The 27,500-nt window shown below is 45.2% G+C and overlaps 1 protein-coding gene across 1 annotated transcript in view; it reads left to right on the top strand.

The window, feature by feature from the left end:
* Positions 1 to 27,500, top strand: part of LOC110525177 (extracellular matrix protein FRAS1) — a 312,474-nt gene that overhangs the window by 105,063 nt on the left and 179,911 nt on the right. The window contains exons 8-13 of the mRNA XM_036979249.1: positions 3,287 to 3,388; positions 4,421 to 4,612; positions 6,697 to 6,813; positions 7,378 to 7,525; positions 11,337 to 11,480; positions 18,594 to 18,728. Coding sequence (XP_036835144.1) covers positions 3,287 to 3,388; positions 4,421 to 4,612; positions 6,697 to 6,813; positions 7,378 to 7,525; positions 11,337 to 11,480; positions 18,594 to 18,728 — 838 coding nt within the window. The remainder of the gene's footprint in view (positions 1 to 3,286; positions 3,389 to 4,420; positions 4,613 to 6,696; positions 6,814 to 7,377; positions 7,526 to 11,336; positions 11,481 to 18,593; positions 18,729 to 27,500) is intronic.

The following is a 27,500-nucleotide window of genomic DNA, read 5'->3' as shown; positions in this document are numbered from 1 at the left end:
TTCCCACTGCCACTGTCCACTGTCCACTTCCCTCTGTCCACTTCCCACTGCCCACTTCCCACTGCCCACTTCCCACTGTCCACTGTCCACTGCCCACTGTCCACTTCCCACTGTCCACTTCCAACTGCCCACTGTCCACTTCCCACTGTCCACTGCCCACTGCCAACTGCCCACTGTCCACTGTCCCCTGCCCACTTCCCACTGTCCGCTTCCCACTGCCCACTTCCCACTGTCAACTGCCCACTGTCCACTTCCCACTGTCCACTTACCACTGTCCACTTCCTGCTGCCCACATCCCACTGTCCACTGCCCACTGTCCACTTCCCACTGTCCACTGCCCACTGTCCACTGTCCACTGTCCACCTCCCACTGTCCAGTGTCAACTGCCCACTGTCCACTTCCCACTGTCCACTTCCCACTGTCCACTGCCCACTGTTCACGGTCCACTGCCCACTTCCCACTGTCCACAGTCCACTTCCCACTGTCCACATTCCACTGTCCACTTCCCACTGCCCACTGTCCACTTCCCACTGCCCACTTCCCACTGTCCACTTCCCACTGTCCACTGTCCACTTCCCACTGTCCACTGCTCGCTGGCCACTTCCCACTATGCACTTCCCACTGCACACTGCACACTGCCCACTTCCCACTTTCCAGTTCCCACTGCCCACTGTCCACTGCCCACTTCCCACTGCCCACAATCCACTGCCCACTGTTCACTGCCGACTTCCCACTGTCCACTTCCCACTGTCCACTGCCACTGTCCACTTCCCACTGTCAACTTCCCACTGTCCACTGTCAACTGCCCACTGTCCACTTACCACTGTCCACATCCCAATGTCCAGTGTCAACTGCCCACTGTCCACTTCCCACTGTCCACTGCCCACTGTCCATTGTCCACTGCCCACTGCTCACGTCCCACGGTCCACTTCCCACTGTCCACTGTCCACTGCCCACTGTCCACTGTCCACTTCCCATTGCCCACTTCCCACTATCCACTGTCCACTGTCCACTTCCCACTATGCACTTCCCACTGCACACTGCACACTGCCCACTTCCCACTTTCCAGTTCCCACTGCCCACTGTCCACTGCCCACTTCCCACTGCCCACAATCCACTGCCCACTGTTCACTGCCGACTTCCCACTGTCCACTTCCCACTGTCCACTGCCACTGTCCACTTCCCACTGTCAACTTCCCACTGTCCACTGTCAACTGCCCACTGTCCACTTACCACTGTCCACATCCCAATGTCCAGTGTCAACTGCCCACTGTCCACTTCCCACTGTCCACTGCCCACTGTCCATTGTCCACTGCCCACTGCTCACGTCCCACGGTCCACTTCACACTGTCCACTGTCCACTGCCCACTGTCCACTGTCCACTTCCCATTGCCCACTTCCCACTATCCACTGTCCACTGTCCACTTCCCACTGTCCACTGCCCACGGCACACTGTCCACGGTCCACTTCCCACTGTCCACTTCCCACTGACAACTTCCCACTGTCCACTTCCCACTGTCCACTGCCCACTGTCCACTTCCCACTGTCCACTGTCCACTGTCCACTTCACACTGCCCACTGTCCACTGTCCACTTCCTACTGCCCACTGCCCACTGTCCACTTCCCGCTGTCCACTGCCCACTATCAGTCCACTTCCCACTGTCTGCTTCCCACTGCCCACTGTCCACTTCCCACTGTCCACTTCCTTCTGTCCACTTCCCACTGTCCACTGCCCACTGTCAGTCCACTTCCCACTGTACACTGTCCACTGCCCACTGTCAACTTCCCACTGTCAGCTTCCCACTGCCCACAGTCACTGTCCACTTCCCTCTGTTCACCTCCCACTGTCCACTTCCCACTGTCCACTTCCCACTGTCCACTTCCCACTGTCCACTGCCCAATGTCCACTTCCCACTGTCAACTTCCCACTGTCCACTGTCCACTGTCAACTTCTCACTGTCAACTGTTCACCTCCCGCTGTCCAGTGTCAACTGCCCACTGTCCACTTCCCACTGTCCACTTCCCACTGTCCACTGCCCACTGTTCACTGTCCACTGTCCACTGCCCACTGTCCACTGTCCACTTCCCACTGCCCACTTCCCACTTCCCACTGCCCACTGTCCACTGTCCACTTCCCACTGCCCACTGTCCACTTCCCACTGTCCACTTCCCACTTCCCACTGCCCACTTCCCACTGTCCACTGCCCACTTCCCACTGTCCACTGCCCACTGTTCACTTCCCACTTCCCAGTGTCCACTTCCCACTTCTCACTGCCCACTGTCCACTTCCCACTGTCCACTTCCCACTTCCCACTGTCCACTGCCCACTGTCCAATTCCCACTTCCCACTGTCCACTAACCACTTCCCACTGTCCACTAACCACTTCCCACTACCCACTGTCCACTGCCCACTTCCCACTGCCCACTGTCCACTTCCCACTGTCTACTGCACACTGTCCACTTCCCACTGTCAGCTGCCCACTGCCCACTGTCCACTGCCCACTGCCCACTGTAGGTTGTCCCCTGCCCACTGCCCACTGTCCACTGCTCACTGTCCACTGCCCACTGCCCACTGTCCACTGCCGACTGCCCACTGTCCACTGCCCACTGCTCACTGTCCACTGTCCACTGCTCACTGTCCACTGCCCGCTGCCCGCTGTCCACTGCCCACTGTCCACTGTCCACTGCCCACTGTCCACTGCTCACGGTCCACTGTCCACTGTAGGTTGTCCACTGCCCACTGTCCACTGCCCACTGTCCCCTGCCCACTGTCCACTGCCCACTGTCCCCTGCCCACTGTCCACTGCCCACTGTCCACTGCACACTGTCCCCTGCCCACTGCCCACTGTCCCCTGCCCACTGCAGGTTGTCCACAGTCCACTGCCCACTGCCCACTGTCCACTGCCCACTTCTCACTGCCCACAATCCACTGCCCACTGTTCACTGCCGACTTCCCACTGTCCACTTCCCACTGTCCCCTGCCCACTGTCCCCTGTCCACTGTCCACTGCGCACTGCAGGTTGTCCACAGTCCACTGCCCACTGCCCACTGTAGGTTGTCCACTGTCCACACTATCCACTGCCCACTGTCCACTGTAGGTTGTCCACTGTAGGTTGCACTGTCCACTGTAGGTTGTCCACTGAGATTAAAACCTTCTCTCTCTCTGTGTATTGTTCATGTCATGTAGGGAGAAAACAGGTTACCTCTGCCACTGTGGTAGTTGTTGTACTTACAGAGTGTTGTGTAAGGGAAAGTTGTGTGTGTGTGTGTGTGTGTGTGTCTGCAGCATGGTGAGCAGTGGCAGAAGAGCGGCTGCACCAGGTGTGTGTGTGATCGTGGCCAGTCTCGCTGTCACACACACATCTGTCCACCCAGGACCTGTGAGGAGGTCAGTACACAGAAAGAGTCTATGGATATTTCTGTCTGTCTGTCTGTCTGTCTGTCTGTCTGTCTGTCTGTCTCCCATTCTGTATGTCTCCCGTTCTGTCTATCTGTCTGTCTGTCTGTCTGTCTGTCTGTCTGTCTGTCTGTCTGTCTGTCTGTCTGTCTCCCGTTCTGTCTATCTCCCGTTCTGTCTGTCTGTCTGTCTGTCTGTCTGTCTGTCTGTCTGTCTGTCTGTCTGTCTGTCTGTCTCCCGTTCTGTCTGTCTCCCGTTCTGTCTATCTGTCTGTCTGTCTGTCTGTCTGTCTGTCTGTCTGTCTGTCTGTCTGTCTGTCTGTCTGTCTGTCTCCCGTTCTGTCTATCTCCCGTTCTGTCTGCCTGCCTGCCTGCCTGCCTGTCTGTCTGTCTGTCTGTCTGTCTGTCTGTCTGTCTGTCTGTCTGCCATGTATATTAATTGCATGAACACCAGGATCATCAACTAGATTGAACCTCGGGGCCGATCTTTTATTGAGCGGATGATCAGGGTGGCCGTGAACATAATTACAAATAATCTGTACACTACAGGAAGCCCAAACAGGTACAGTGGGGAGAACAAGTATTTGATACACTGCCGATTTTGCAGGTTTTCCTACTTACAAAGCATGTAGAGGTCTGTAATTTTTTATCATAGGTACACTTCAACTGTGAGAGACGGAATCTTAAAACAAAAATCCAGAAAATCACATTGCATGATTTGTAAGTAATTAATTTGATGTATAATGTTTGACTAAAACATAATTTTAAACTTTGCTTACATTTGTATACAGTCACATGTGTCTTGTGTGGGAATACTTGGGGACACTTTTCTTAAATTAAAATCACTTGAAGCTGATTTCCTGGTGTTTTTTACAGTCTTTTATGTCCAACAATGGAATTTTTGGGGCCAAATAAAACCACCTGTGAGCCAAATTGTGTAACCCTGATGTACACTATTCATAATTAATGTATTATTTATTATTAGTGAAAGTTATTATAAAGTGTTTCCCGTGATCCCTTGCAGGGCCAGACCAAAGTGAAGAGGGCGGGGCAGTGTTGTGACGACTGTGTTGCCGCCAAGGGCAGCTGCCTGTACGAGCTCACCGTCCGTTACCACGGTGACATGTGGAACGGCACCGACTGCGAGTTCTGCACCTGCGAGAGAGGACAGGTCCTCTGCCAGAGAGCCCAGTGTGCCCGAGTCGAATGCCCGACGGTAGACCCCACTGAAAATAAATAGAACATCTAAAGTTTTATCTGCATCTTACTGGCTGCCTTTTTTTTGTTGATGTTGTTGTTTTTTGGAATAAATAAACATTTTAAAACCAGGATGTAACATAGAGAATTCATCATCTCCCTTCATTATAAGACATTATTTACTAGATCAGTAAATTGCTTGGCCTACATACAGAACCATACAAGAGTCTGTGGCAGGAGTTTTATGGGGGCAAAATAAGTACAAACACAGGCTTGAAATACAGTGAATTTGACTTTATTTATTTATTATGTATTTAAAATGTTCTGACTTAAAAGCTTTAAAAGCTCGATTCCATAAATCACATCAAATGTATTTATACAGCCCTTCTTACATCAGCTGATATCTCAAAGTGCTGTACAGAAACCCAGCCTAAAACCCCCAAAACAGCAAGCAATGCAGGTGTAGAAGCTCGGCGTAAGATCCATATCACCGGAATGAAAAGGTTTACGCAAGATAAATGTGGAATAAACATGAACCGCTTTTTCTACCTTAATCAGTCTTTCAAGTTTAAAGCCGCAAAAAATAGGTCTTTTTTTTGGGGGGGGGGGGGGGGGCGATCCGGACCAAATTCACATAGAAATGTCAGTTAAAATTGGTAGATCTGTTATTCTCATTGAAAACAAGTTCTAAGAAGTGGCAGATCTGTTCTATGTTTGTTATTTCTATGTTTCCTGTTTCTTAAAACAAACCGTTTTTGCGTCTTTTACTTGTGGTTTTGTACATCAACATCAAACAGCTGGAAATACAATATTTTCTGGTTATTGTAAAATGTATTTCACAGCGGTTTAGATGGTACACTATACATTTGCTTGTTTTGTCACGTGAACTGAAAATTAGGGCGGGAACTATTCGAATTTTCTCAACCAGGAAATGGCGGAGCGATTTCTGCGTAGTGCGTCTGTCAACACATAAACACATGTTTTGATTCTTTTCACGCGGTAAGAGTCACGTTTTTTATTTAAAAAAACATGTTTTTTAAATTCTAATCAGACATTAAAGTTAAACAGAACTAAAAAATGACTTTATTATTCTTTACCACGTTAATATTAATCCCTCATCATGAATCATTGCAGTAAGCAGCCTGTTAAGTATTCATTAAGGAAAAGCAGCATCGTTGACTCCGGATCAGATTGGCCAAGGTCACACAGCATGAATAGAGATGCCTAGAGAAGTTACACACAACGGATCTGAAAACAGAATAGACCATCTTGTTCTTGTTCTGCTTCAAAGGAGATACTTTCACGATTTTAATTAACACTAAATGACTTGAAAGAATGGCAGACTTTAACACGGACTGTTAAAGCTGTTCAACTATTTTATTTGAAGGCTGAACGTTCCAGGAAGTTTATACTTATATTCTATTAATAATACCCGTGTGCTTTGCCTTTCCATCCAATAGCAATCAACCAAGGTCATATAACAGAAACAAACAGGGACCGCGTTCCAAATGGCACCCTATTCCCTACATAGTGCCCTACTTGGCTCGGGCATAAAATAGTGCACTATGTAGGGAATAGGTTGCCATTTGGGGAAGCAACCAGTCCGTTCTAGGGAGTTTTTCTCTAGCCACCGTGCTTCTACACCTGCATTGCTTGCTGTTTCTGGTTTTGGGCTGGGTTTCTGTACAGCACTTTGTGACATCAGCTGATGTACGAAGGGCTTTATAAATACATTTGATTGATTGATTGACAGGGATTTTCCCCGTGAATGTAAATGGCATCTTTCTATTGATGGGTAGCTGACTATATAGACTAAGGATAGATTATTTTGGACTGAAGGAAAGAGGGAGAGAGAGAGAGAATAAGAAGAGGTGGAGGTAGAGAAAGATGAAACAGGATAGAGCAGGTAGAGGGACAAGAGGGAGAGACAAACAGATAGAGCAGGTAGAGAAGGAGAGACAGACAGAACAGGTAGAGGGAGAAGGAGAGACAGACAGACAGAGCAGGTAGAGGGAAGAGAGGGAGAGACAGACAGATAGAGCAGGAAGAGAAGGAGAGACAGACAGATAGAGCACAAACACTCACGTGGTCTCTTCCTAACAGGGTTCAGAGCTGGTCCACCTACCAGGGAAGTGCTGTCCTGAGTGTCAGTCCATGAAGACCTCCTGTGTCTACCCAGACCCTGATCTGTCCTCAGGGAAATCTCAGAGATCACTAGCGGTAATGTATACCATATCACTTGGTTAACCAATCAAGGTCTTTGAAATCTACGCAAAGTGTCAACAGTTTCAGTGTATCATTCAAATGTCATACAAATAGTTTTATTTTCCCATTTCTCTGTATCTGTCTCTGTCTCTGTCTCTCCTTTTCTCTGTCTCTCCTTTTCTCTGTCTCTCCTTTTCTCTGTCTCCGTCTCTCTCTTTCTCTGTCTCTCCTTTTCTCTGTCTCTGTCTCTCTCTGTCTCTCTCTTTCTCTGTCTCTCCTTTTCTCTGTCTCTGTCTCTCATTTTCTCTGTCTCTCTCTTTCTCTGTCTCTCTCTTTCTCTGTCTCTCCTTTTCTCTGTCTCTCCTTTTCTCTGTCTCTGTCTCTCTCGTTCTCTGTCTCTGTCTCTCCTTTTCTCGGTCTCTGTCTCTCCCTTTCTCTGTCTCTGTCTCTCCTTTTCTCTGTCTTTCTCTCTGTCTCTCCTTTTCTCTGTCTCTGTCTCTCCTTTCTCTTCACCTCTCTCCCCCTCACTACCCTTCCCCCTTTATTCTTCTTCTCTTCTTCTCCCCTATCTCCCTCTAGAACCTGGAGAGATGGAATGAGGGCCCCTGTAGGGAATGTGAGTGTCGTGAAGGCAGGGTGACCTGCTACCTGATGTCCTGTCCCACCTGCCCCCTGGGGACCCTGGCTGTACCCCACCAGGGAACCTGCTGCCCTGAGTGTAAACAGGGTAAGAGTGACACAACACACACACACACACACACACATGTACAACTTTAGTTTCGTGACATTTCTTGACTTTTTGGGGAGTAAAAATATTTGTCAATTAAAAATCCTATTTTTCCCTACCCCTAATCCCAAAACCCTTAAACCTAATCCCAAAACCCTGAACCCTAACCCTAACCCTAACCCTAATCCCAAAACCCTTAACCCTAACCCTAATCCCAAAACCCTTAACCCTGAACCCTAACCCTAACCCTAACCCCAAAACCCTTAAACCTTAACCCTTAACCCTTAACCATAACCCCAAAACCCTTAAACCTAACTTCAAAACCCTAAACCTATCCCTTAAAGGGATACTTCGGGATGTTGGCAATGAGGCCCTTTACCAGAGTTCCCCGGAGTCAGATAAACTCCTGGATACCATTGTATGTCTCTGTGTCCAGTATGAAGGAAGTTAGAGGTAGTTTATAGCTAATGCTGATGCTAACTACCGTTATATTGTTACGTAGTGTTCAGTGTCTGTGTGTGGAATGGAGTCTGGCTCTAGTTAAATACTGGCCCGTTAATATTCTCAACAAAGTAAGGAATAGGTCATAGGTTATCAGACACTGGCAGCCAATAAGATAATCAGACAGCCACTGGCAGCCAATAAGATAATCACAGCTACTGGCGGCCAATAAGGTAATCAGACACTGGCAGCCAATAAGATAATCAGACAGCCACTGGCAGCCAATAAGGTAATCAGACAGCCACTGGCAGCCAATAAGATAATCAGACAGCTACTGGCAGCCAATAAGATAATCAGACAGCCACTGGCAGCCAATAAGATAATCACAGCTACTGGTGGCCAATAAAGTAATCAGACACTGGCAGCCAATAAGATAATCAGACAGCCACTGGCAGCCAATAAGATAATCACAGCTACTGGCGGCCAATAAGGTAATCAGACACTGGCAGCCAATAGGATAATCAGACAGCCACTGGCGGCCAATAAGATAATCACAGCTACTGGCGGCCAATAAGATAATCACAGCTACTGGCGGCCAATAAGGTAATCAGACACTGGCAGCCAATAAGATAATCAGACAGCCACTGGCAGCCAATAAGATAATTAGACAGCCACTGGCAGCCAATAAGATAATCACAGCTACTGGCGGCCAATAAGGTAATCAGACACTGGCAGCCAATAAGATAATCAGACAGCCACTTGCAGCCAATAAGATAATCACAGCTACTGGCGGCCAATAAGGTAATCAGACACTGGCAGCCAATAGGATAATCAGACAGCCACTGGCGGCCAATAAGATAATCACAGCTACTGGCGGCCAATAAGATAATCACAGCTACTGGCGGCCAATAAGGTAATCAGACACTGGCAGCCAATGAGATAATCAGACAGCCACTGGCAGCCAATAAGATAATCACAGCTACTGGCGGCCAATAAGGTAATCAGACACTGGCAGCCAATAAGATAATCAGACAGCCACTGGCAGCCAATAAGATAATCACAGCTACTGGCGGCCAATAAGATAATCAGACACTGGCAGCCAATAAGATAATCAGACAGCCACTGGCAGCCAATAAGATAATCACAGCTACTGGCGGCCAATAAGATAATCAGACACTGGCAGCCAATAAGATAATCAGACAGACACTGGCAACCAATAAGATAATTAGACAGCCACTGGCAGCCAATAAGATAATCACAGCTACTGGCGGCCAATAAGATAATCAGACACTGGCAGCCAATAAGATAATCAGACAGCCACTGGCAGCCAATAAGATAATCACAGCTACTGGCGGCCAATAAGGTAATCAGACACTGGCAGCCAATAAGATAATCAGACAGACACTGGCAGCCAATAAGATAATTAGACAGCCACTGGCAGCCAATAAGATAATCACAGCTACTGGCGGCCAATAAGATAATCAGACACTGGCAGCCAATAAGATAATCAGACAGCCACTGGCAGCCAATAAGATAATCACAGCTACTGGCGGCCAATAAGGTAATCAGACACTGGCAGCCAATAAGATAATCAGACAGCCACTGGCAGCCAATAAGATAATCAGACAGCCACTGGCAGCCAATTAGATAATCACAGCTACTGGCGGCCAATAAGGTAATCAGACACTGGCAGCCAATAAGATAATCAGACAGCCACTGGCAGCCAATAAGATAATCACAGCTACTGGCGGCCAATAAGATAATCAGACACTGGCAGCCAATAAGATAATTAGACAGCCACTGGCAGCCAATAAGATAATCACAGCTACTGGCGGCCAATAAGGTAATCAGACACTGGCAGCCAATAGGATAATCAGACAGCCACTGGCGGCCAATAAGGTAATCAGACAGCCACTGGCAGCCAATAAGATAATCAGACAGCCACTGGCAGCCAATAAGATAATTAGACAGCCACTGGCAGCCAATAAGATAATCACAGCTACTGGCGGCCAATAAGGTAATCAGACACTGGCAGCCAATAAGATAATCAGACAGCCACTGGCAGCCAATAAGATAATCACAGCTACTGGCGGCCAATAAGGTAATCAGACACTGGCAGCCAATAGGATAATCAGACAGCCACTGGCGGCCAATAAGATAATCACAGCTACTGGCGGCCAATAAGATAATCACAGCTACTGGCGGCCAATAAGGTAATCAGACACTGGCAGCCAATGAGATAATCAGACAGCCACTGGCAGCCAATAAGATAATCACAGCTACTGGCGGCCAATAAGGTAATCAGACACTGGCAGCCAATAAGATAATCAGACAGCCACTGGCAGCCAATAAGATAATCACAGCTACTGGCGGCCAATAAGATAATCAGACATTGGCAGCCAATAAGATAATCAGACAGCCACTGGCAGCCAATAAGATAATCACAGCTACTGGCGGCCAATAAGATAATCAGACACTGGCAGCCAATAAGATAATCAGACAGACACTGGCAGCCAATAAGATAATTAGACAGCCACTGGCAGCCAATAAGATAATCACAGCTACTGGCGGCCAATAAGATAATCAGACACTGGCAGCCAATAAGATAATCAGACAGCCACTGGCAGCCAATAAGATAATCACAGCTACTGGCGGCCAATAAGGTAATCAGACACTGGCAGCCAATAAGATAATCAGACAGACACTGGCAGCCAATAAGATAATTAGACAGCCACTGGCAGCCAATAAGATAATCACAGCTACAGGCGGCCAATAAGATAATCAGACACTGGCAGCCAATAAGATAATCAGACAGCCACTGGCAGCCAATAAGATAATCACAGCTACTGGCGGCCAATAAGGTAATCAGACACTGGCAGCCAATAAGATAATCAGACAGCCACTGGCAGCCAATAAGATAATCAGACAGCCACTGGCAGCCAATAAGATAATCACAGCTACTGGCGGCCAATAAGGTAATCAGACACTGGCAGCCAATAAGATAATCAGACAGCCACTGGCAGCCAATAAGATAATCACAGCTACTGGCGGCCAATAAGATAATCAGACACTGGCAGCCAATAAGATAATTAGACAGCCACTGGCAGCCAATAAGATAATCACAGCTACTGGCGGCCAATAAGGTAATCAGACACTGGCAGCCAATAGGATAATCAGACAGCCACTGGCGGCCAATAAGGTAATCAGACAGCCACTGGCAGCCAATAAGGTAATCAGACAGCCACTGGCAGCCAATAAGACTCTCAATAGCCTAAATTAGAACACACTCAGCATCTCAATATCTCTCTCTGTCTCTCTGTCTCTACCTGTTGTGTGTGTGTGTGTGTGTGTGTGTGTGTGTGTGTAACAGTCCAGTGCCAGAGTGACTGCCTGTCTTGCTTGGGGACCCCTGACCACTGTGAGAGGTGTAAGGACTCTACCGCTCTGCTTCTGGACGGACGCTGTGTGTCCATCTGTCCTCGCGGTTACTACGCCGATGGAAAAGTGTGTGCAGGTAAAGTACTGTATGACACATTTATTCGCCCCACTCGCACACACACACACACACACACACACACACACACACACACACACACAATCCCAACCTCCCATACCCCCAGCCTTCCAACCCATATCCCCAACCTCCTATCTCCCCAACCTCCCATCCCCCAACCTCCCATACCCCCAGCCTCCCAACCCATATCCCCAACCTCCCATCTCCCCAATCTCCCATCCCATCCCATCTCCCAATCTCCCAACCTCCCATCCTCCTAACCTCCCATCCCCCCAGCCTCCCATCCCCCAACCTCCCATACCCCCAGCCTCCCAACCCATATCCCCAACCTCCCATCTCCCCAACCTTCCATCCCCCAACCTCCCATACCCCCAGCCTCCCAACCCATATCCCCAACCTACCATTCCTCCAATCTCCCATCCCATCCCATCTCCCCATCTCCCATCTCCCCATCCTTGCATCCCATCTCCCCAACCTCCCATCCCCCAACCTCCCATCCCATCTCCCATCCTTTCCCTCCAACCTCCCATCCCATATCCCCAACCTATCTCCCCAAACTTTCATCCCCCAACCTCCCATCCCATCTCCCCATTCTCCCATCCCCCAATCTCCCAATCTCCCATCCCATCTCCCCAACCTCCCATCCCCCAATCTCCCATCCAATCTCCCATCCTTTCCCTCCAACCTCCCATCCCATCTCCTCATTCTCCCATCCCCCAGTCTCCCATCCCCCAACCTCCCATCCCATCTCCCCAACATCCCATCCCCCCATCCCACCAACCTCCCATCCCCCAACCCCCCTTCCCCCCAACCTCCCATCTCCCCAACCTCCCATCCCCCAATCTCCCATACCATCTCCCCAACCTCCCATCTCCCCAACCTCCCATCCCCCAATCTCCCATACCATCTCCCCAACCTCCCATCGCCCCAACCTTTCATCCCATCTCCCCAACCTCCCATCTCCCCAACCTCCCATCGCCCCAACCTTGCATCCCATCACCCCAACCTCCCATCGCCCCATCCCCCAACCTCCCATCCCCCCAGCCTCCCGATTGATTGATTTGAGCATTCTCTTAAAGTTAATGGCATAGTTTTTTTAGTTAGTTAGTTAGTTGTTTTAGTTATCTAAGTTAGTTATCTACTCCCAAATATTTCAAATGGGAAACAATTGTGATTCCATAACTAGAGACGGAGTCCTCCATCAGGGTATTGGTAGGAAGTAGGGCTGATTTGCTTTGATTAATCTTATGATTTGAGATTAAACTGAATGTATCTATAGTCTTTAAATGTGTTTGGGATTGATTGAGATGCATTGTCTAGATATAGTAACATTTTGTCTTTATATTCATGAGATTACGTGATCAGTAGATTTGAGGGAAATTGGTGTTATTTCCTTTGATTGACAAATTGCCTGGGCCAGGAGTTCCATGGATTTTAAAAATAGCAAAGGAGAAATCGGATCACCTTGTCTGCTGCTTCTAGTGATGCTGAACGGAGCAGATCATTGCCTGTTAGAACTATGGCTGATGGATTGGAGAGCAGATATTGCCTGTTGAAGGATTGGCATATAGGAGGATGAAGGATTGGCATATAGGATTTTAATCATATGAATGAAATTGGAGCCAATTCCCATATGTTTCAGACCAGAGATATGACCATTCTAATCTATCAAAATATGTTTTTTGATAAAGCAGCCCAATGAGCTGTCGTTTCTGATGAAGCATTTAAGATATGTAATAGCGGACGGAAGTTTTTCGAGGATAATTGTTTTTTAACAAACCCGCTTCAGTCCATGTGGTTTCGAAGACGGGACGACAACATTTTGGAAAACACTTTTACATAGAAGAATCATGTCTGAACCACTTGGTGACAACACAGTGACATCCTTACCTTTTTTCTCCTAAATTAACCTTTGTAAACGGCTGTGTTAAATCATTAGTGGAAATATTTGAGACCAAAATTTGAGAGAGATTTGGGCTTAATTTATTCGGGCTTAATTTAGAGATATTTTGTCTCCCACCGAGGCAGCTTCCTCTGTTGAGAGAAGATGAGTTCTTCATTATTGTAGAAAGGACTTAGTCTGGCTTGGTTTGGATTTACAGAATATATATATATATATATATATATATATATTTATATATCAAATGTACATAAGTATTCAGACCCTTCACTCAGTGCTTTGTTGAAGCACGTTTGGCAGTGATTACAGCCTTGAGTCTTCTTGGGTATGACGCGACAAGCTTGGCACACCTGTATTTGGGGAGTTTCTCCCATTCTTCTCTGCAGATCCTCTAAAGCTCTGTCAAGTTGGATTGGGAACGTTGCTGCACAGCTATTTTCAGGTCTCTCCAGAGATATTCGATCGAGTTCAAGTCTGGGCTCTGCCTGGGCCTTTCAAGGACATTCAGAGACTTGTCCCGAAGAAACTCCTGTGTTGTCCTGGCTGTGAGCTTAGGGTTGTTGTCCTGTTGAAAGGTGAGCCTTCGTTGCAGTCTGAGGTCCTGAGTGCTCTGGAGCAGGTTTTCATCAAGGATCGCCCTGTACTTTGCTCCGTTCATATTTCCCTCAATCCTGACTAGTCTCCCAGTCCCTACTGCTGATAAACGTCCCCACAGCAGGATGCTGCCACCACCATGCTTCACCGTAGTGGTGGAGCCAGGTTGAGTCCAGATGTGATGCTTGGAATTCAGGCCAAAGAGTTACGTCTTTGTTTCATCAGACCAGATAATCTTGTTTCAGTAAAACATTAAATAAGTAAACATTTTAAGACCTTTCCAGTTTGGTGAGTTATGGTGACTAATGAAGAAAAAATCTAATGAAAGGAAAAATGACAAATTTGCTTAAACAGTCAATAACATACTGTAGAAGTAGAAGTAATAACATACTGTAGGAGTAATACCATACTGTAGCTGTAGGAGTAATACCATACGGCAGGAGTAATAACATACTATGGTAGTAATAACATACTGTAGGAGTAATAACATACTATGGTAGTAATAACATACTGTAGGAGTAATAACATACTATGGTAGTAATAACATACTGTAGGAGTAATAACATACTATGGTAGTAATAACATACTATGGTAGTAATAACATACTGTAGCAGTAATAACATACTGTAGCTGAAGGAGTAATAACATACTGTAGGAGTAATAACATACTATGGTAGTAATAACATACTGTAGGAGTAATAACATACTGTAGGAGTAATAACATACTGTAGGACTAATAACATACAGCAGCAGTAATAACATACTGTAGCAGTAATAACATACTGTAGCAGTAATAACATACTGTAGCTGAAGGAGTAATAACATACTGTAGGAGTAATAACATACTGTAGGAGTAATAACATACTGTAGGACTAATAACATACAGCAGCAGTAATAACATACTGTAGCAGTAATAACATACTGTAGGAGTAATAACATACTGTAGGAGTAATAACATACTGTAGGACTAATAACATACAGCAGCAGTAATAACATACTGTAGCAGTAATAACATACTGTAGCAGTGATAACATACTGTAGCTGAAGGAGTAATAACATACTGTAGGAGTAATAACATACTGTAGGAGTAATAACATACTGTAGGAGTAATAACACACTGTAGGAGTAATAACATACTATGGTAGTAATAACATACTGTAGGAGTAATAACATACTGTAGCAGTAATAACATACTGTAGGAGTAATAACATACTGTAGGAGTAATAACATACTGTAGGAGTAATAACATACTGTAGGAGTAATAACATACTGCAGGAGTAATAACATACTGTAGCTGTAGGAGTAATAACACACTGTAGCAGTATTATGAGCAATGTGGTTTATATCACCTTAAAAATAAATTTGCCCTCCATTTTTTATCAATCATTCATGTGCACGGTACTATTTACAGGGTATGGGTCTATAATCTAGATCTTCACAAACATTCATCATAGCCTGTAGGCCAAGTCCTTCCTGGGAGAAAAATTCAATAACCTGCCCTAAAACGAAGGTGAACAGCAATCAACAGGAAGACAAATACCAAAAGATACCGTGTAGTAGCACATATGAGATTGGCAATGTCTCCTTAGCAGTAGCAACCCCCCCCCCCCCCCCCCCCCCTAAAAAAGTAATCTCGTTGAATTTCTTCCTTCTTCTATTGCCATCTTTTTTTCCCAGTGATTCAATGCTCTGTAGCCCCACCAGGAAGTAGATCCAGTCTGTGTAACGTCTCACTATATTGTCCACTGTTCATTAATTGGCGTAGTGTCATCGCTGTATTCATTAGCTGGGTACGGGTTTCCTCCAAGGGCATCTTTAGGTTTTTAAGTTCATCGTTGGGATAGGGGATCCTTTGGGAAACCAGGTTCTGGACCATAGGCATTATGATAATAACAAAGAACAATACTCAGCGTTAATATGAATATTGTTTCTTGTACTCACTTGAAGCGGTGTCCTCATTGTTATCTTATGCTGAGGGCATCACTACAGCCAAAGGCTATGCTGCGTGATTGTGAATGGATGGCACACCTGACTATTGAGCCAGACGTATTGAGGTTAGCCTTGATCTTTTGGCTTGTCCCCTTGTGTGTTAGTTTTTTTTTTTTTTATGTGATTCTCACAGAAGTCTTGAGCCTCCTCCTTGGCAGTGGAGAAGGAGCGTGTTGTGTGTGTGTTCTGTCTGGAAGGTCAGGATGAGATTTGCCGGTGTAGAATGAGGCTGCATCTCAGATTTAGATTGCGTAGCTCTCGCCTCGTTGTAGATCTCCCTCTGTTTTAACAGTTCTCAGGTCTGGGTAGATACTGATCCTCTTCTCTGCAAAGGTCAGAGCCTTCCCCGATAACGATTCAAGGCGAACAATTCAAGGAGATTGATTGCCCCCCTTCTAATTTAGCCTGCGCTGTCACCAGATTATGGAGTCGTACCTCTGTCCCGTTGGCCTGCCTTCTCCAGACTTCCCACTTTGTTGAAAAGGTTTCCACTTTGGGAGTGAGAAATACGAGTGATTCATTCAACGGCAGAGGTAATCTCCTCACGAACAATCTCTGGGATAGTAGCAGCCAGTTCTTTCTCTTGTCTGGTGTTGACAGGTGCCATGTTCCCACAGGTGAATTGTGAACGGACAGACTATGCTATCTGAAATAGACCTGCTCGTTTTTTTCTTGTCATACAATGAATCTTCCACACCTTAATATGGTGTTTACAATTCATCATTTTAGAAAACAAGTCAGTTCATTCCTATTCATTTTGCAAAAGAGAGCCACGATAAGGCCACGTTGTTCAGTGCATGCCACCGGAATCGGAAGCCTCTTGACCTCCTGATAACATAGGTCATAGGTCATCCTATCAGCATCGTGTCCTGGTATGTAACATCCTGTCAACATCATGTCCTGGTATGTAACATCCTGTCAACATCATGTCCTGGTATGTCCTGAGGCTGTAAACCTGCCTAAAGTTATCAGTGGGAGATAAAGCTACTAGAGTTATCAGCATAGTGGTTAGCAGTGGTTAGCAGTGGTTAGTAGTTGCTAGTTGTGGATAGTAGTGGTTAGTAGTGGTTAGTAGTGGGTAGTAGTATTTAGTAGTGGTTAGTAGTGGATAGTAGTGGGTAGTAGTATTTAGTAGTGGTTAGTAGTGGTTAGTAGTGGGTAGTAGTATTTAGTAGTGGTTAGTAGTGGATAGTAGTGGTTAGTAGTGGATAGTAGTGGTTAGAAGTGGATAGTAGTGGTTAGTAGTGGATAGTAGTGGTTAGTAGTGGATAGTAGTGGATAGTAGTGGTTAGTAGTGGATAGTAGTGGTTAGTAGTGGATAGTAGTGGATAGTAGTGGTTAGTAGTGGATAGTAGTGGTTAGTAGTGGATAGTAGTGGATAGTAGAGGTTAGTAGTGGATAGTAGTGGTTAGTAGTGGATAGTAGTGGTTAGTAGTGGTTAGCAGTGGTTAGTAGTTGTTAGTTGTGGATAGTTGTGTTTATTAGTGGTTAGTAGTGGATAGTAGTGGTTAGTAGTGGATAGTAGTGGTTAGTAGTGGTCAGTAGTGGTTAGTAGTGGTTAGTAGCCATAACACAGAGGTCAAGAGAAGACATGCTCAGCCATCAGGTTTTTAGAGGTGTGTCCATTGTATTGCATAGGTGAAAAGTGTAGAGAGATGGTTAGAGAGAGAGATCAAGAGAAAGACACAGAGAGTGAGACACACAGAGATTGAGACACACAAAGAATGAGACATAGAGAGGGTTAAAGACAGACACAGAGAGAGTGAGACAGAGAGTAAGACAGAATGAGACACAGAGAAAGGGAGACAGAGAGAGCATGAGGCAGAGAGAGAGTGAGACGTAGAAAGAGTCAGGCAGAGAGAGAGTGAGACATAGAGAGAGCGAGGCAGAGAGAACGTGAGGCAGAGAGAGAGTGAGACATAGAGAGAGTGAGACATAGAGAGAGCGAGGCAGAGAGAACGTGAGGCAGAGAGAGCGTGAGACATATAGAGAGTGAGGCAGAGAGAGAGAGTGAGGCAGAGAGAGAGCACTAGAATAGAGAGGGATAAAGACAGACACAGTGTGGGGATCAAGCCATCACTTGAAAAGTACCTAATCATGGCCCTGAGGATCAAAATGTTCTGGAATGATAATGGATGAGAATGGAATCCCTGGTAACGGAGAACGTTCCGACAACTTTAAGGGAACGTTCCAATTGGGTTTTCAACTTGGTTTAACAGCTTACCTTAGTGTGAGAACAGGAGACGTCCTCAGTGTTCTGGTCCTATGTTGTCAGAGTCAACTGCAGATCCTGTGTGGCTCAGTTGGTAGAACATGGTGTTGGCAACACCAGTGTTGTGGGTTTTATTCCCACAAGGGGACCCGTATGAAAATGTATGCACTCTAATGTAAATATAAATGCAGATAGAAAAGTTGGGAGAAACGTAGTTTAGAGTTGTGGTGTGTGCTTTCACGAAATCAGCTGATAAGGGGGTTGAAGATGAAAGGTATTGACATTCAGGAACACTCACGTACAGTAAATGACATGATAGGGAATTGTGTATATGAACGAAGAATGTGGTATGTTTATGAGGATTAATTAACTTTTTCTCTCTATTCCCTCCCTCCCTCCTCTCTCTCTCCCTCTGCAGCCTGCCAGTCGTCCTGTGCCACCTGTGAGAATGACTTTGAGTGCTCGTCCTGTGGGGGGTCCTTGCTATTAAACAACAGGCACTGCGTGGCCACCTGTGACCCGGGGTCCTACCAGGACCCCACTCAGTGCCTGCGTGAGTATCTATTTATCGTTCGTAGCCTCACTAGAGAACGAGAGAAAGAAAGAGAAAGAAAGTAAAAAGAGAGAGAAAGGGAGAGAGAGAGACAGAAAGAGAGAGCAAGAGTTTATTTGCCCTTTATGGAGAGATGAGTCCGGATAAAGGTCCCCTAAGAAATCTGGTCCTGGGGCTCTGTGGGGTCTGTTTGTGTTTATAAACAGAGCCCCAGGACCAGGACAGCAACACAATTTATGAACGCACCCTATCGACAGTTGTCACAGTGACATCATGAACATTCTATCGAAATGGTTACTTGCATAGTGGAGTCTTTTGTTAATTAAGACATGTACATGTAGTTAGCTAGCTAAACAATGAACCATAATACCAACTCATAATGTTACTACCCTGGATGAATCTGCAGGTAGCTAACCAACTAGTTTCAATTTTAGCAAGCTAGCTAACACTAGTCTATAACTAGCAATGCAAATGACTCTGAGATACGAATAAAATTACTACACAGATCATACACGTAATGTTAGCTAGCAAGCCAGCTAGCTTACATTAGCTAGCTAGCTAAAAAGTATACTTTAACTTGAAATGAAAATGACTTTCTGACTAAATTAGAAACTTGTAATATCTGAAAATGTAGCGAGCGAGCCTGTCTTACAAGTATACATGGATGGATGGGTCTCCCTCTCTGTCACGGATGCCGTTGTTGCCCTTAGTTTGAAGATGTCATCCGGAGACAGGTGTTTTATACAACAGCCTTGTGCGTGTTCTCTTTTCGACTCCCTCTGCATATTTGCAATCAAACGGCAGAATTTTCTCCACATCTTTAGTCATCATACTCTGATTCCACTGAAATCCGGTCTTCCAGGAAGTGGAGAACAACACTTCTGTACTTCTTCTACGTGATATCTTTTTTTTTTTTTTAAAGCTGCGTATATTACCTAGACATACTGTCCAGCTCATGTTATAGACAGAAGCGTGCTACATGGCAGACCAATCCGAAATAATCTCCCGGCATGTCCAGCCCATCCATTATCTCAGCCAATCATGGCCAGCGGGAAGGTTCCTGGCTTTTTCCGTGGCTAAACCAACTAGGCTCGTGATTTAAAAATAATATTCATATTTTATTGTTATATTATTATATTATTATTATTATATTCACACTTGTTATTAAGGCAGATAAATGTTCAAATATTCCAGATGTTTCTGCCCCCCCCCAAAAAAAACGCATTTTGATTTTTAAAAGAAAATAAAAAAAGTTTACGTTCAAAAGGCCTTTGAAGTAATGACGCATGACTCCAAGTTTATTGAAACGAGTCACATATTTCCCTCAGATTACAAACAAAATAAACTCCAATATCTATTGTGTGAAATACCACAGTGTGCCGTCACAGTAGCAGCACGAAAAGGGCAACCAGCGAAGAAGAAACAACATAAATAAATACAACCCATATTTATGTTTGTTCATTTGACCTTTTGTACTTTAATCGTTACTTTAACACTGTATAATATATAATATAATATGACAGTTGAAATGTCTTTATTCTTTTGTAACTTTTGTGTAATTCTTTTCTGTTTATTTTACTTTTTTTTATTTTGATCTCCTTCACTTGGTTTGTAAACATGTGTTTCCCATGCCAATAAAGCCCCCTTACGTTGAGATTAAGAGAGAGAGAGACTTGCTTTGGCAATGTAAACATGTGTTTCCCATGCCAATAAAGCCCCCTTACGTTGAGATTAAGAGAGAGAGAGACTTGCTTTGGCAATGTAAACATGTGTTTCCCATGCCAATAAAGCCCCCTTACGTTGAGATTAAGAGAGAGAGAGACTTGCTTTGGCAATGTAAACATGTGTTTCCCATGCCAATAAAGCCCCCTTACGTTGAGATTAAGAGAGAGAGAGACTTGCTTTGGCAATGTAAACATGTGTTTCCCATGCCAATAAAGCCCCCTTACGTTGAGATTAAGAGAGAGAGAGACTTGCTTTGGCAATGTAAACATGTGTTTCCCATGCCAATAAAGCCCCCTTACGTTGAGATTAAGAGAGAGAGAGACTTGCTTTGGCAATGTAAACATGTGTTTCCCATGCCAATAAAGCCCCCTTACGTTGAGATTAAGAGAGAGAGAGACTTGCTTTGGCAATGTAAACATGTGTTTCCCATGCCAATAAAGCCCCCTTACGTTGAGATTAAGAGAGAGAGAGACTTGCTTTGGCAATGTAAACATGTGTTTCCCATGCCAATAAAGCCCCCTTACGTTGAGATTAAGAGAGAGAGAGACTTGGTTTGGCAATGTAAACATGTGTTTCCCATGCCAATAAAGCCCCCTTACGTTGAGATTAAGAGAGAGAGAGACTTGCTTTGGCAATGTAAACATGTGTTTCCCATGCCAATAAAGCCCCCTTACGTTGAGATTAAGAGAGAGAGAGACTTGGTTTGGCAATGTAAACATGTGTTTCCCATGCCAATAAAGCCCCCTTACGTTGAGATTAAGAGAGAGAGAGACTTGCTTTGGCAATGTAAACATGTGTTTCCCATGCCAATAAAGCCCCCTTACGTTGAGATTAAGAGAGAGAGAGACTTGCTTTGGCAATGTAAACATGTGTTTCCCATGCCAATAAAGCCCCCTTACGTTGAGATTAAGAGAGAGAGAGACTTGCTTTGGCAATGTAAACATGTGTTTCCCATGCCAATAAAGCCCCCTTACGTTGAGATTAAGAGAGAGAGAGACTTGCTTTGGCAATGTAAACATGTGTTTCCCATGCCAATAAAGCCCCCTTACGTTGAGATTAAGAGAGAGAGAGACTTGCTTTGGCAATGTAAACATGTGTTTCCCATGCCAATAAAGCCCCCTTACGTTGAGATTAAGAGAGAGAGAGACTTGCTTTGGCAATGTAAACATGTGTTTCCCATGCCAATAAAGCCCCCTTACGTTGAGATTAAGAGAGAGAGAGACTTGCTTTGGCAATGTAAACATGTGTTTCCCATGCCAATAAAGCCCCCTTACGTTGAGATTAAGAGAGAGAGAGACTTGGTTTGGCAATGTAAACATGTGTTTCCCATGCCAATAAAGCCCCCTTACGTTGAGATTAAGAGAGAGAGAGACTTGCTTTGGCAATGTAAACATGTGTTTCCCATGCCAATAAAGCCCCCTTACGTTGAGATTAAGAGAGAGAGAGACTTGCTTTGGCAATGTAAACATGTGTTTCCCATGCCAATAAAGCCCCCTTACGTTGAGATTAAGAGAGAGAGAGACTTGCTTTGGCAATGTAAACATGTGTTTCCCATGCCAATAAAGCCCCCTTACGTTGAGATTAAGAGAGAGAGAGACTTGCTTTGGCAATGTAAACATGTGTTTCCCATGCCAATAAAGCCCCCTTACGTTGAGATTAAGAGAGAGAGAGACTTGCTTTGGCAATGTAAACATGTGTTTCCCATGCCAATAAAGCCCCCTTACGTTGAGATTAAGAGAGAGAGAGACTTGCTTTGGCAATGTAAACATATGTTTCCCATGCCAATAAAGCCCCCTTACGTTGAGATTAAGAGAGAGAGAGACTTGCTTTGGCAATGTAAACATGTGTTTCCCATGCCAATAAAGCCCCCTTACGTTGAGATTAAGAGAGAGAGAGACTTGCTTTGGCAATGTAAACATGTGTTTCCCATGCCAATAAAGCCCCCTTACGTTGAGATTAAGAGAGAGAGAGACTTGCTTTGGCAATGTAAACATGTGTTTCCCATGCCAATAAAGCCCCCTTACGTTGAGATTAAGAGAGAGAGAGACTTGCTTTGGCAATGTAAACATGTGTTTCCCATGCCAATAAAGCCCCCTTACGTTGAGATTAAGAGAGAGAGAGACTTGCTTTGGCAATGTAAACATGTGTTTCCCATGCCAATAAAGCCCCCTTACGTTGAGATTAAGAGAGAGAGAGACTTGCTTTGGCAATGTAAACATGTGTTTCCCATGCCAATAAAGCCCCCTTACGTTGAGATTAAGAGAGAGAGAGACTTGCTTTGGCAATGTAAACATGTGTTTCCCATGCCAATAAAGCCCCCTTACGTTGAGATTAAGAGAGAGAGAGACTTGCTTTGGCAATGTAAACATGTGTTTCCCATGCCAATAAAGCCCCCTTACGTTGAGATTAAGAGAGAGAGAGACTTGCTTTGGCAATGTAAACATGTGTTTCCCATGCCAATAAAGCCCCCTTACGTTGAGATTAAGAGAGAGAGAGACTTGCTTTGGCAATGTAAACATGTGTTTCCCATGCCAATAAAGCCCCCTTACGTTGAGATTAAGAGAGAGAGAGACTTGCTTTGGCAATGTAAACATGTGTTTCCCATGCCAATAAAGCCCCCTTACGTTGAGATTAAGAGAGAGAGAGACTTGCTTTGGCAATGTAAACATGTGTTTCCCATGCCAATAAAGCCCCCTTACGTTGAGATTAAGAGAGAGAGAGACTTGCTTTGGCAATGTAAACATGTGTTTCCCATGCCAATAAAGCCCCCTTACGTTGAGATTAAGAGAGAGAGAGACTTGCTTTGGCAATGTAAACATGTGTTTCCCATGCCAATAAAGCCCCCTTACGTTGAGATTAAGAGAGAGAGAGACTTGCTTTGGCAATGTAAACATGTGTTTCCCATGCCAATAAAGCCCCCTTACGTTGAGATTAAGAGAGAGAGAGACTTGCTTTGGCAATGTAAACATGTGTTTCCCATGCCAATAAAGCCCCCTTACGTTGAGATTAAGAGAGAGAGAGACTTGCTTTGGCAATGTAAACATGTGTTTCCCATGCCAATAAAGCCCCCTTACGTTGAGATTAAGAGAGAGAGAGACTTGGTTTGGCAATGTAAACATGTGTTTCCCATGCCAATAAAGCCCCCTTACGTTGAGATTAAGAGAGAGAGAGACTTGCTTTGGCAATGTAAACATGTGTTTCCCATGCCAATAAAGCCCCCTTACGTTGAGATTAAGAGAGAGAGAGACTTGCTTTGGCAATGTAAACATATGTTTCCCATGCCAATAAAGCCCCCTTACGTTGAGATTAAGAGAGAGAGAGACTTGCTTTGGCAATGTAAACATGTGTTTCCCATGCCAATAAAGCCCCCTTACGTTGAGATTAAGAGAGAGAGAGACTTGCTTTGGCAATGTAAACATGTGTTTCCCATGCCAATAAAGCCCCCTTACGTTGAGATTAAGAGAGAGAGAGACTTGCTTTGGCAATGTAAACATGTGTTTCCCATGCCAATAAAGCCCCCTTACGTTGAGATTAAGAGAGAGAGAGACTTGGTTTGGCAATGTAAACATGTGTTTCCCATGCCAATAAAGCCCCCTTACGTTGAGATTAAGAGAGAGAGAGACTTGCTTTGGCAATGTAAACATGTGTTTCCCATGCCAATAAAGCCCCCTTACGTTGAGATTAAGAGAGAGAGAGACTTGCTTTGGCAATGTAAACATGTGTTTCCCATGCCAATAAAGCCCCCTTACGTTGAGATTAAGAGAGAGAGAGACTTGCTTTGGCAATGTAAACATGTGTTTCCCATGCCAATAAAGCCCCCTTACGTTGAGATTAAGAGAGAGAGAGACTTGCTTTGGCAATGTAAACATGTGTTTCCCATGCCAATAAAGCCCCCTTACGTTGCGATTAAGAGAGAGACTTGCTTTGGCAATGTAAACATGTGTTTCCCATGCCAATAAAGCCCCCTTACGTTGAGATTAAGAGAGAGAGAGACTTGCTTTGGCAATGTAAACATGTGTTTCCCATGCCAATAAAGCCCCCTTACGTTGAGATTAAGAGAGAGAGAGACTTGCTTTGGCAATGTAAACATGTGTTTCCCATGCCAATAAAGCCCCCTTACGTTGAGATTAAGAGAGAGAGAGACTTGCTTTGGCAATGTAAACATGTGTTTCCCATGCCAATAAAGCCCCCTTACGTTGAGATTAAGAGAGAGAGAGACTTGCTTTGGCAATGTAAACATGTGTTTCCCATACAAATAAAGCCCCCTTACGTTGAGATTAAGAGAGAGAGAGACTTGCTTTGGCAATGTAAACATGTGTTTCCCATGCCAATAAAGCCCCCTTACGTTGAGATTAAGAGAGAGAGAGACTTGCTTTGGCAATGTAAACATGTGTTTCCCATGCCAATAAAGCCCCCTTACGTTGAGATTAAGAGAGAGAGAGACTTGCTTTGGCAATGTAAACATGTGTTTCCCATGCCAATAAAGCCCCCTTACGTTGAGATTAAGAGAGAGAGAGACTTGCTTTGGCAATGTAAACATGTGTTTCCCATGCCAATAAAGCCCCCTTACGTTGAGATTAAGAGAGAGAGAGACTTGCTTTGGCAATGTAAACATGATTTTCTCATGCCAATAAAGCCTTTAAATTAAAATTTTAATTGAAATTGAGAGAGAAAGAGAGAAGGGGGAAATTAATATGGAAGAGAATATGCACTGCTGGCCAATTCCAAATCCACACATGACCATAGCTCTGTTGAGATATCCACATTCAGCACCTCTGTTGAGACAGAGAGAGAGAGAGACTGTATTGTCGACCCACTAGACCACTAATTACCTCTCTAACTCCTGACTTTAGTTCAACACCTTAAAGACAGGCGGGGCGGCAGGGTAGCCCAGTGGTAGCCCATTAGCATAATCACTGTCTTACCTCGATTAGCCACGAAATCCCTAGTTTGAAAGCTGTTTTCTTGAAGATGCCTGCGCCATTTGCCCCCCCCCACGACTCCTAGCAGTTCTAGCCAATGAGCTTCAGCCCCTCGTAAATGAGTGACAGCTAGCAAGAAGCCTACCCACTGTTTTCCAATGTGGTTGCAGGGCTGGCCCAACAACTCAGTGGACACAGCAGAGAGAGACAGAGCAATGACGTGGCGCAATGTAGTACGCAATTTGTTTTGGGACCACATTCGCCTTGCGAGTGCTACTTTTCAGAACGACTGGCTATGAAGAAGTACAAAAAAAAGTACCGAAGAATCTCTTTAATGACCACGAGATGGGAATTGTCTCCCTCCGCTCAACGTTCCCTAATGGTCTATAAATCCACAGATTTTCTTGAAGCCCATTAGGCCGGATTAGACCGGGCTATTTCCAATACCATGCCTCATCTGGGGAGGACTGTGTGTGTGTGTGTGTGTGTGTGTGTGTGTGTGTGTGTGTGTGTGTGTGTGTGTGAGAGAGAGAGAGAGAGAGAGAGAGAGAGAGAGAGAGAGAGAAAGGGAGTTTCTTGAGCTGTGAAGTGCTCATCCCTGATGTTGAGTGGCTATAAGTGATGCTAATACTATATGGGGTCTGAAATCTAGTGGAAACTGGTACAGTATGTTCCTCTTTAGCCCTTTTATATGGTATATCGTATCTCATAGCCTGAATTAGATAATATTTCTACTTGAGCAGAAATGTGCTTTGTATCATATTTCTCCAGAAGCACAATAATATAGAATATTTGTTCATTAAGGAGGTACACCCCCCAAACATCCATATAGGTCAACCCCAAAACATCCATATAGGTCAACCCCAAACGTCCATATAGGCCAACCCCCAAACATCCATATAGGCCAACCCCCAAACATCCATATAGACCACCCCCAAACATCCATACAGACCAACCCCCAAACATCCATATAGACCAACCCCCAAACATCCATATAGGCCAACCCCCAAACATCCATATAGGCCAACCCCCAAAACATCCATATAGACCAACACCCAAACATCCATATAGACCAACCCCCAAACATCCATATAGACCAACCCCCAAAACATCCATATAGGTCAACCCCCAAAACATCCATATAGGTCAACCCCCAAACATCCATATAGGCCAACCCCCAAACATCCATATAGGTCAACCCCAAAACATCCATATAGGTCAACCCCAAACGTCCATATAGGCCAACCCCCAAACATCCATATAGGCCAACCCCCAAACATCCATATAGACCACCCCCAAACATCCATACAGACCAACCCCCAAACATCCATATAGACCAACCCCCAAACATCCATATAGGCCAACCCCCAAACATCCATATAGGCCAACCCCCAAACATCCATATAGGCCAACCCCCAAAACATCCATATAGACCAACCCCCAAACATCCATATAGACCAACCCCCAAACATCCATATAGACCAACCCCCAAAACATCCATATAGACCAACCCCCAAAACATCCATATAGGTCAACCCCCAAAACATCCATATAGGTCAACCCCCAAACATCCATATAGGTCAACCCCCCAAACATCCATATAGACCAACCCCCAAAACATCCATATAGGCCAACCCCCAAACATCGATATAGGTCAACCCCCCAAACATCCATATAGACCAACCCCCAAACGTCCATATAGACCAACCCCCAAACGTCCATATAGACCAACCCCCAAACATCCATATAGACCAACCCCCAAACATCCATATAGGCCAACCCCCAAACATCCATATAGGTCAACCCCCAAACATCCATATAGGTCAACCCCCCAAACATCCATATAGGTCAACCCCCAAACATCCATATAGGTCAACCCCCCAAACATCCATATAAGCCAACCCCCAAACATCCATATAGACCAACCCCCAAACATCCATATAGACCAACCCCCAAACATCCATATAGGCCAACCCCCAAACATCCATATAGGTCAACCCCCAAACATCCATATAGGTCAACCCCCCAAACATCCATATAGGTCAACCCCCAAACATCCATATAGACCAACCCCCCAAACATCCATATAGACCAACCCCCCAAACATCCATATAGACCAGCCCCC

This window comes from Oncorhynchus mykiss, chromosome 6 (genome assembly GCF_013265735.2).
Source record: "Oncorhynchus mykiss isolate Arlee chromosome 6, USDA_OmykA_1.1, whole genome shotgun sequence".
In the NCBI taxonomy this organism is placed as follows: Eukaryota; Metazoa; Chordata; class Actinopteri; order Salmoniformes; family Salmonidae; genus Oncorhynchus; species Oncorhynchus mykiss.
This window is presented reverse-complemented; position numbering and strand designations above follow the sequence as displayed.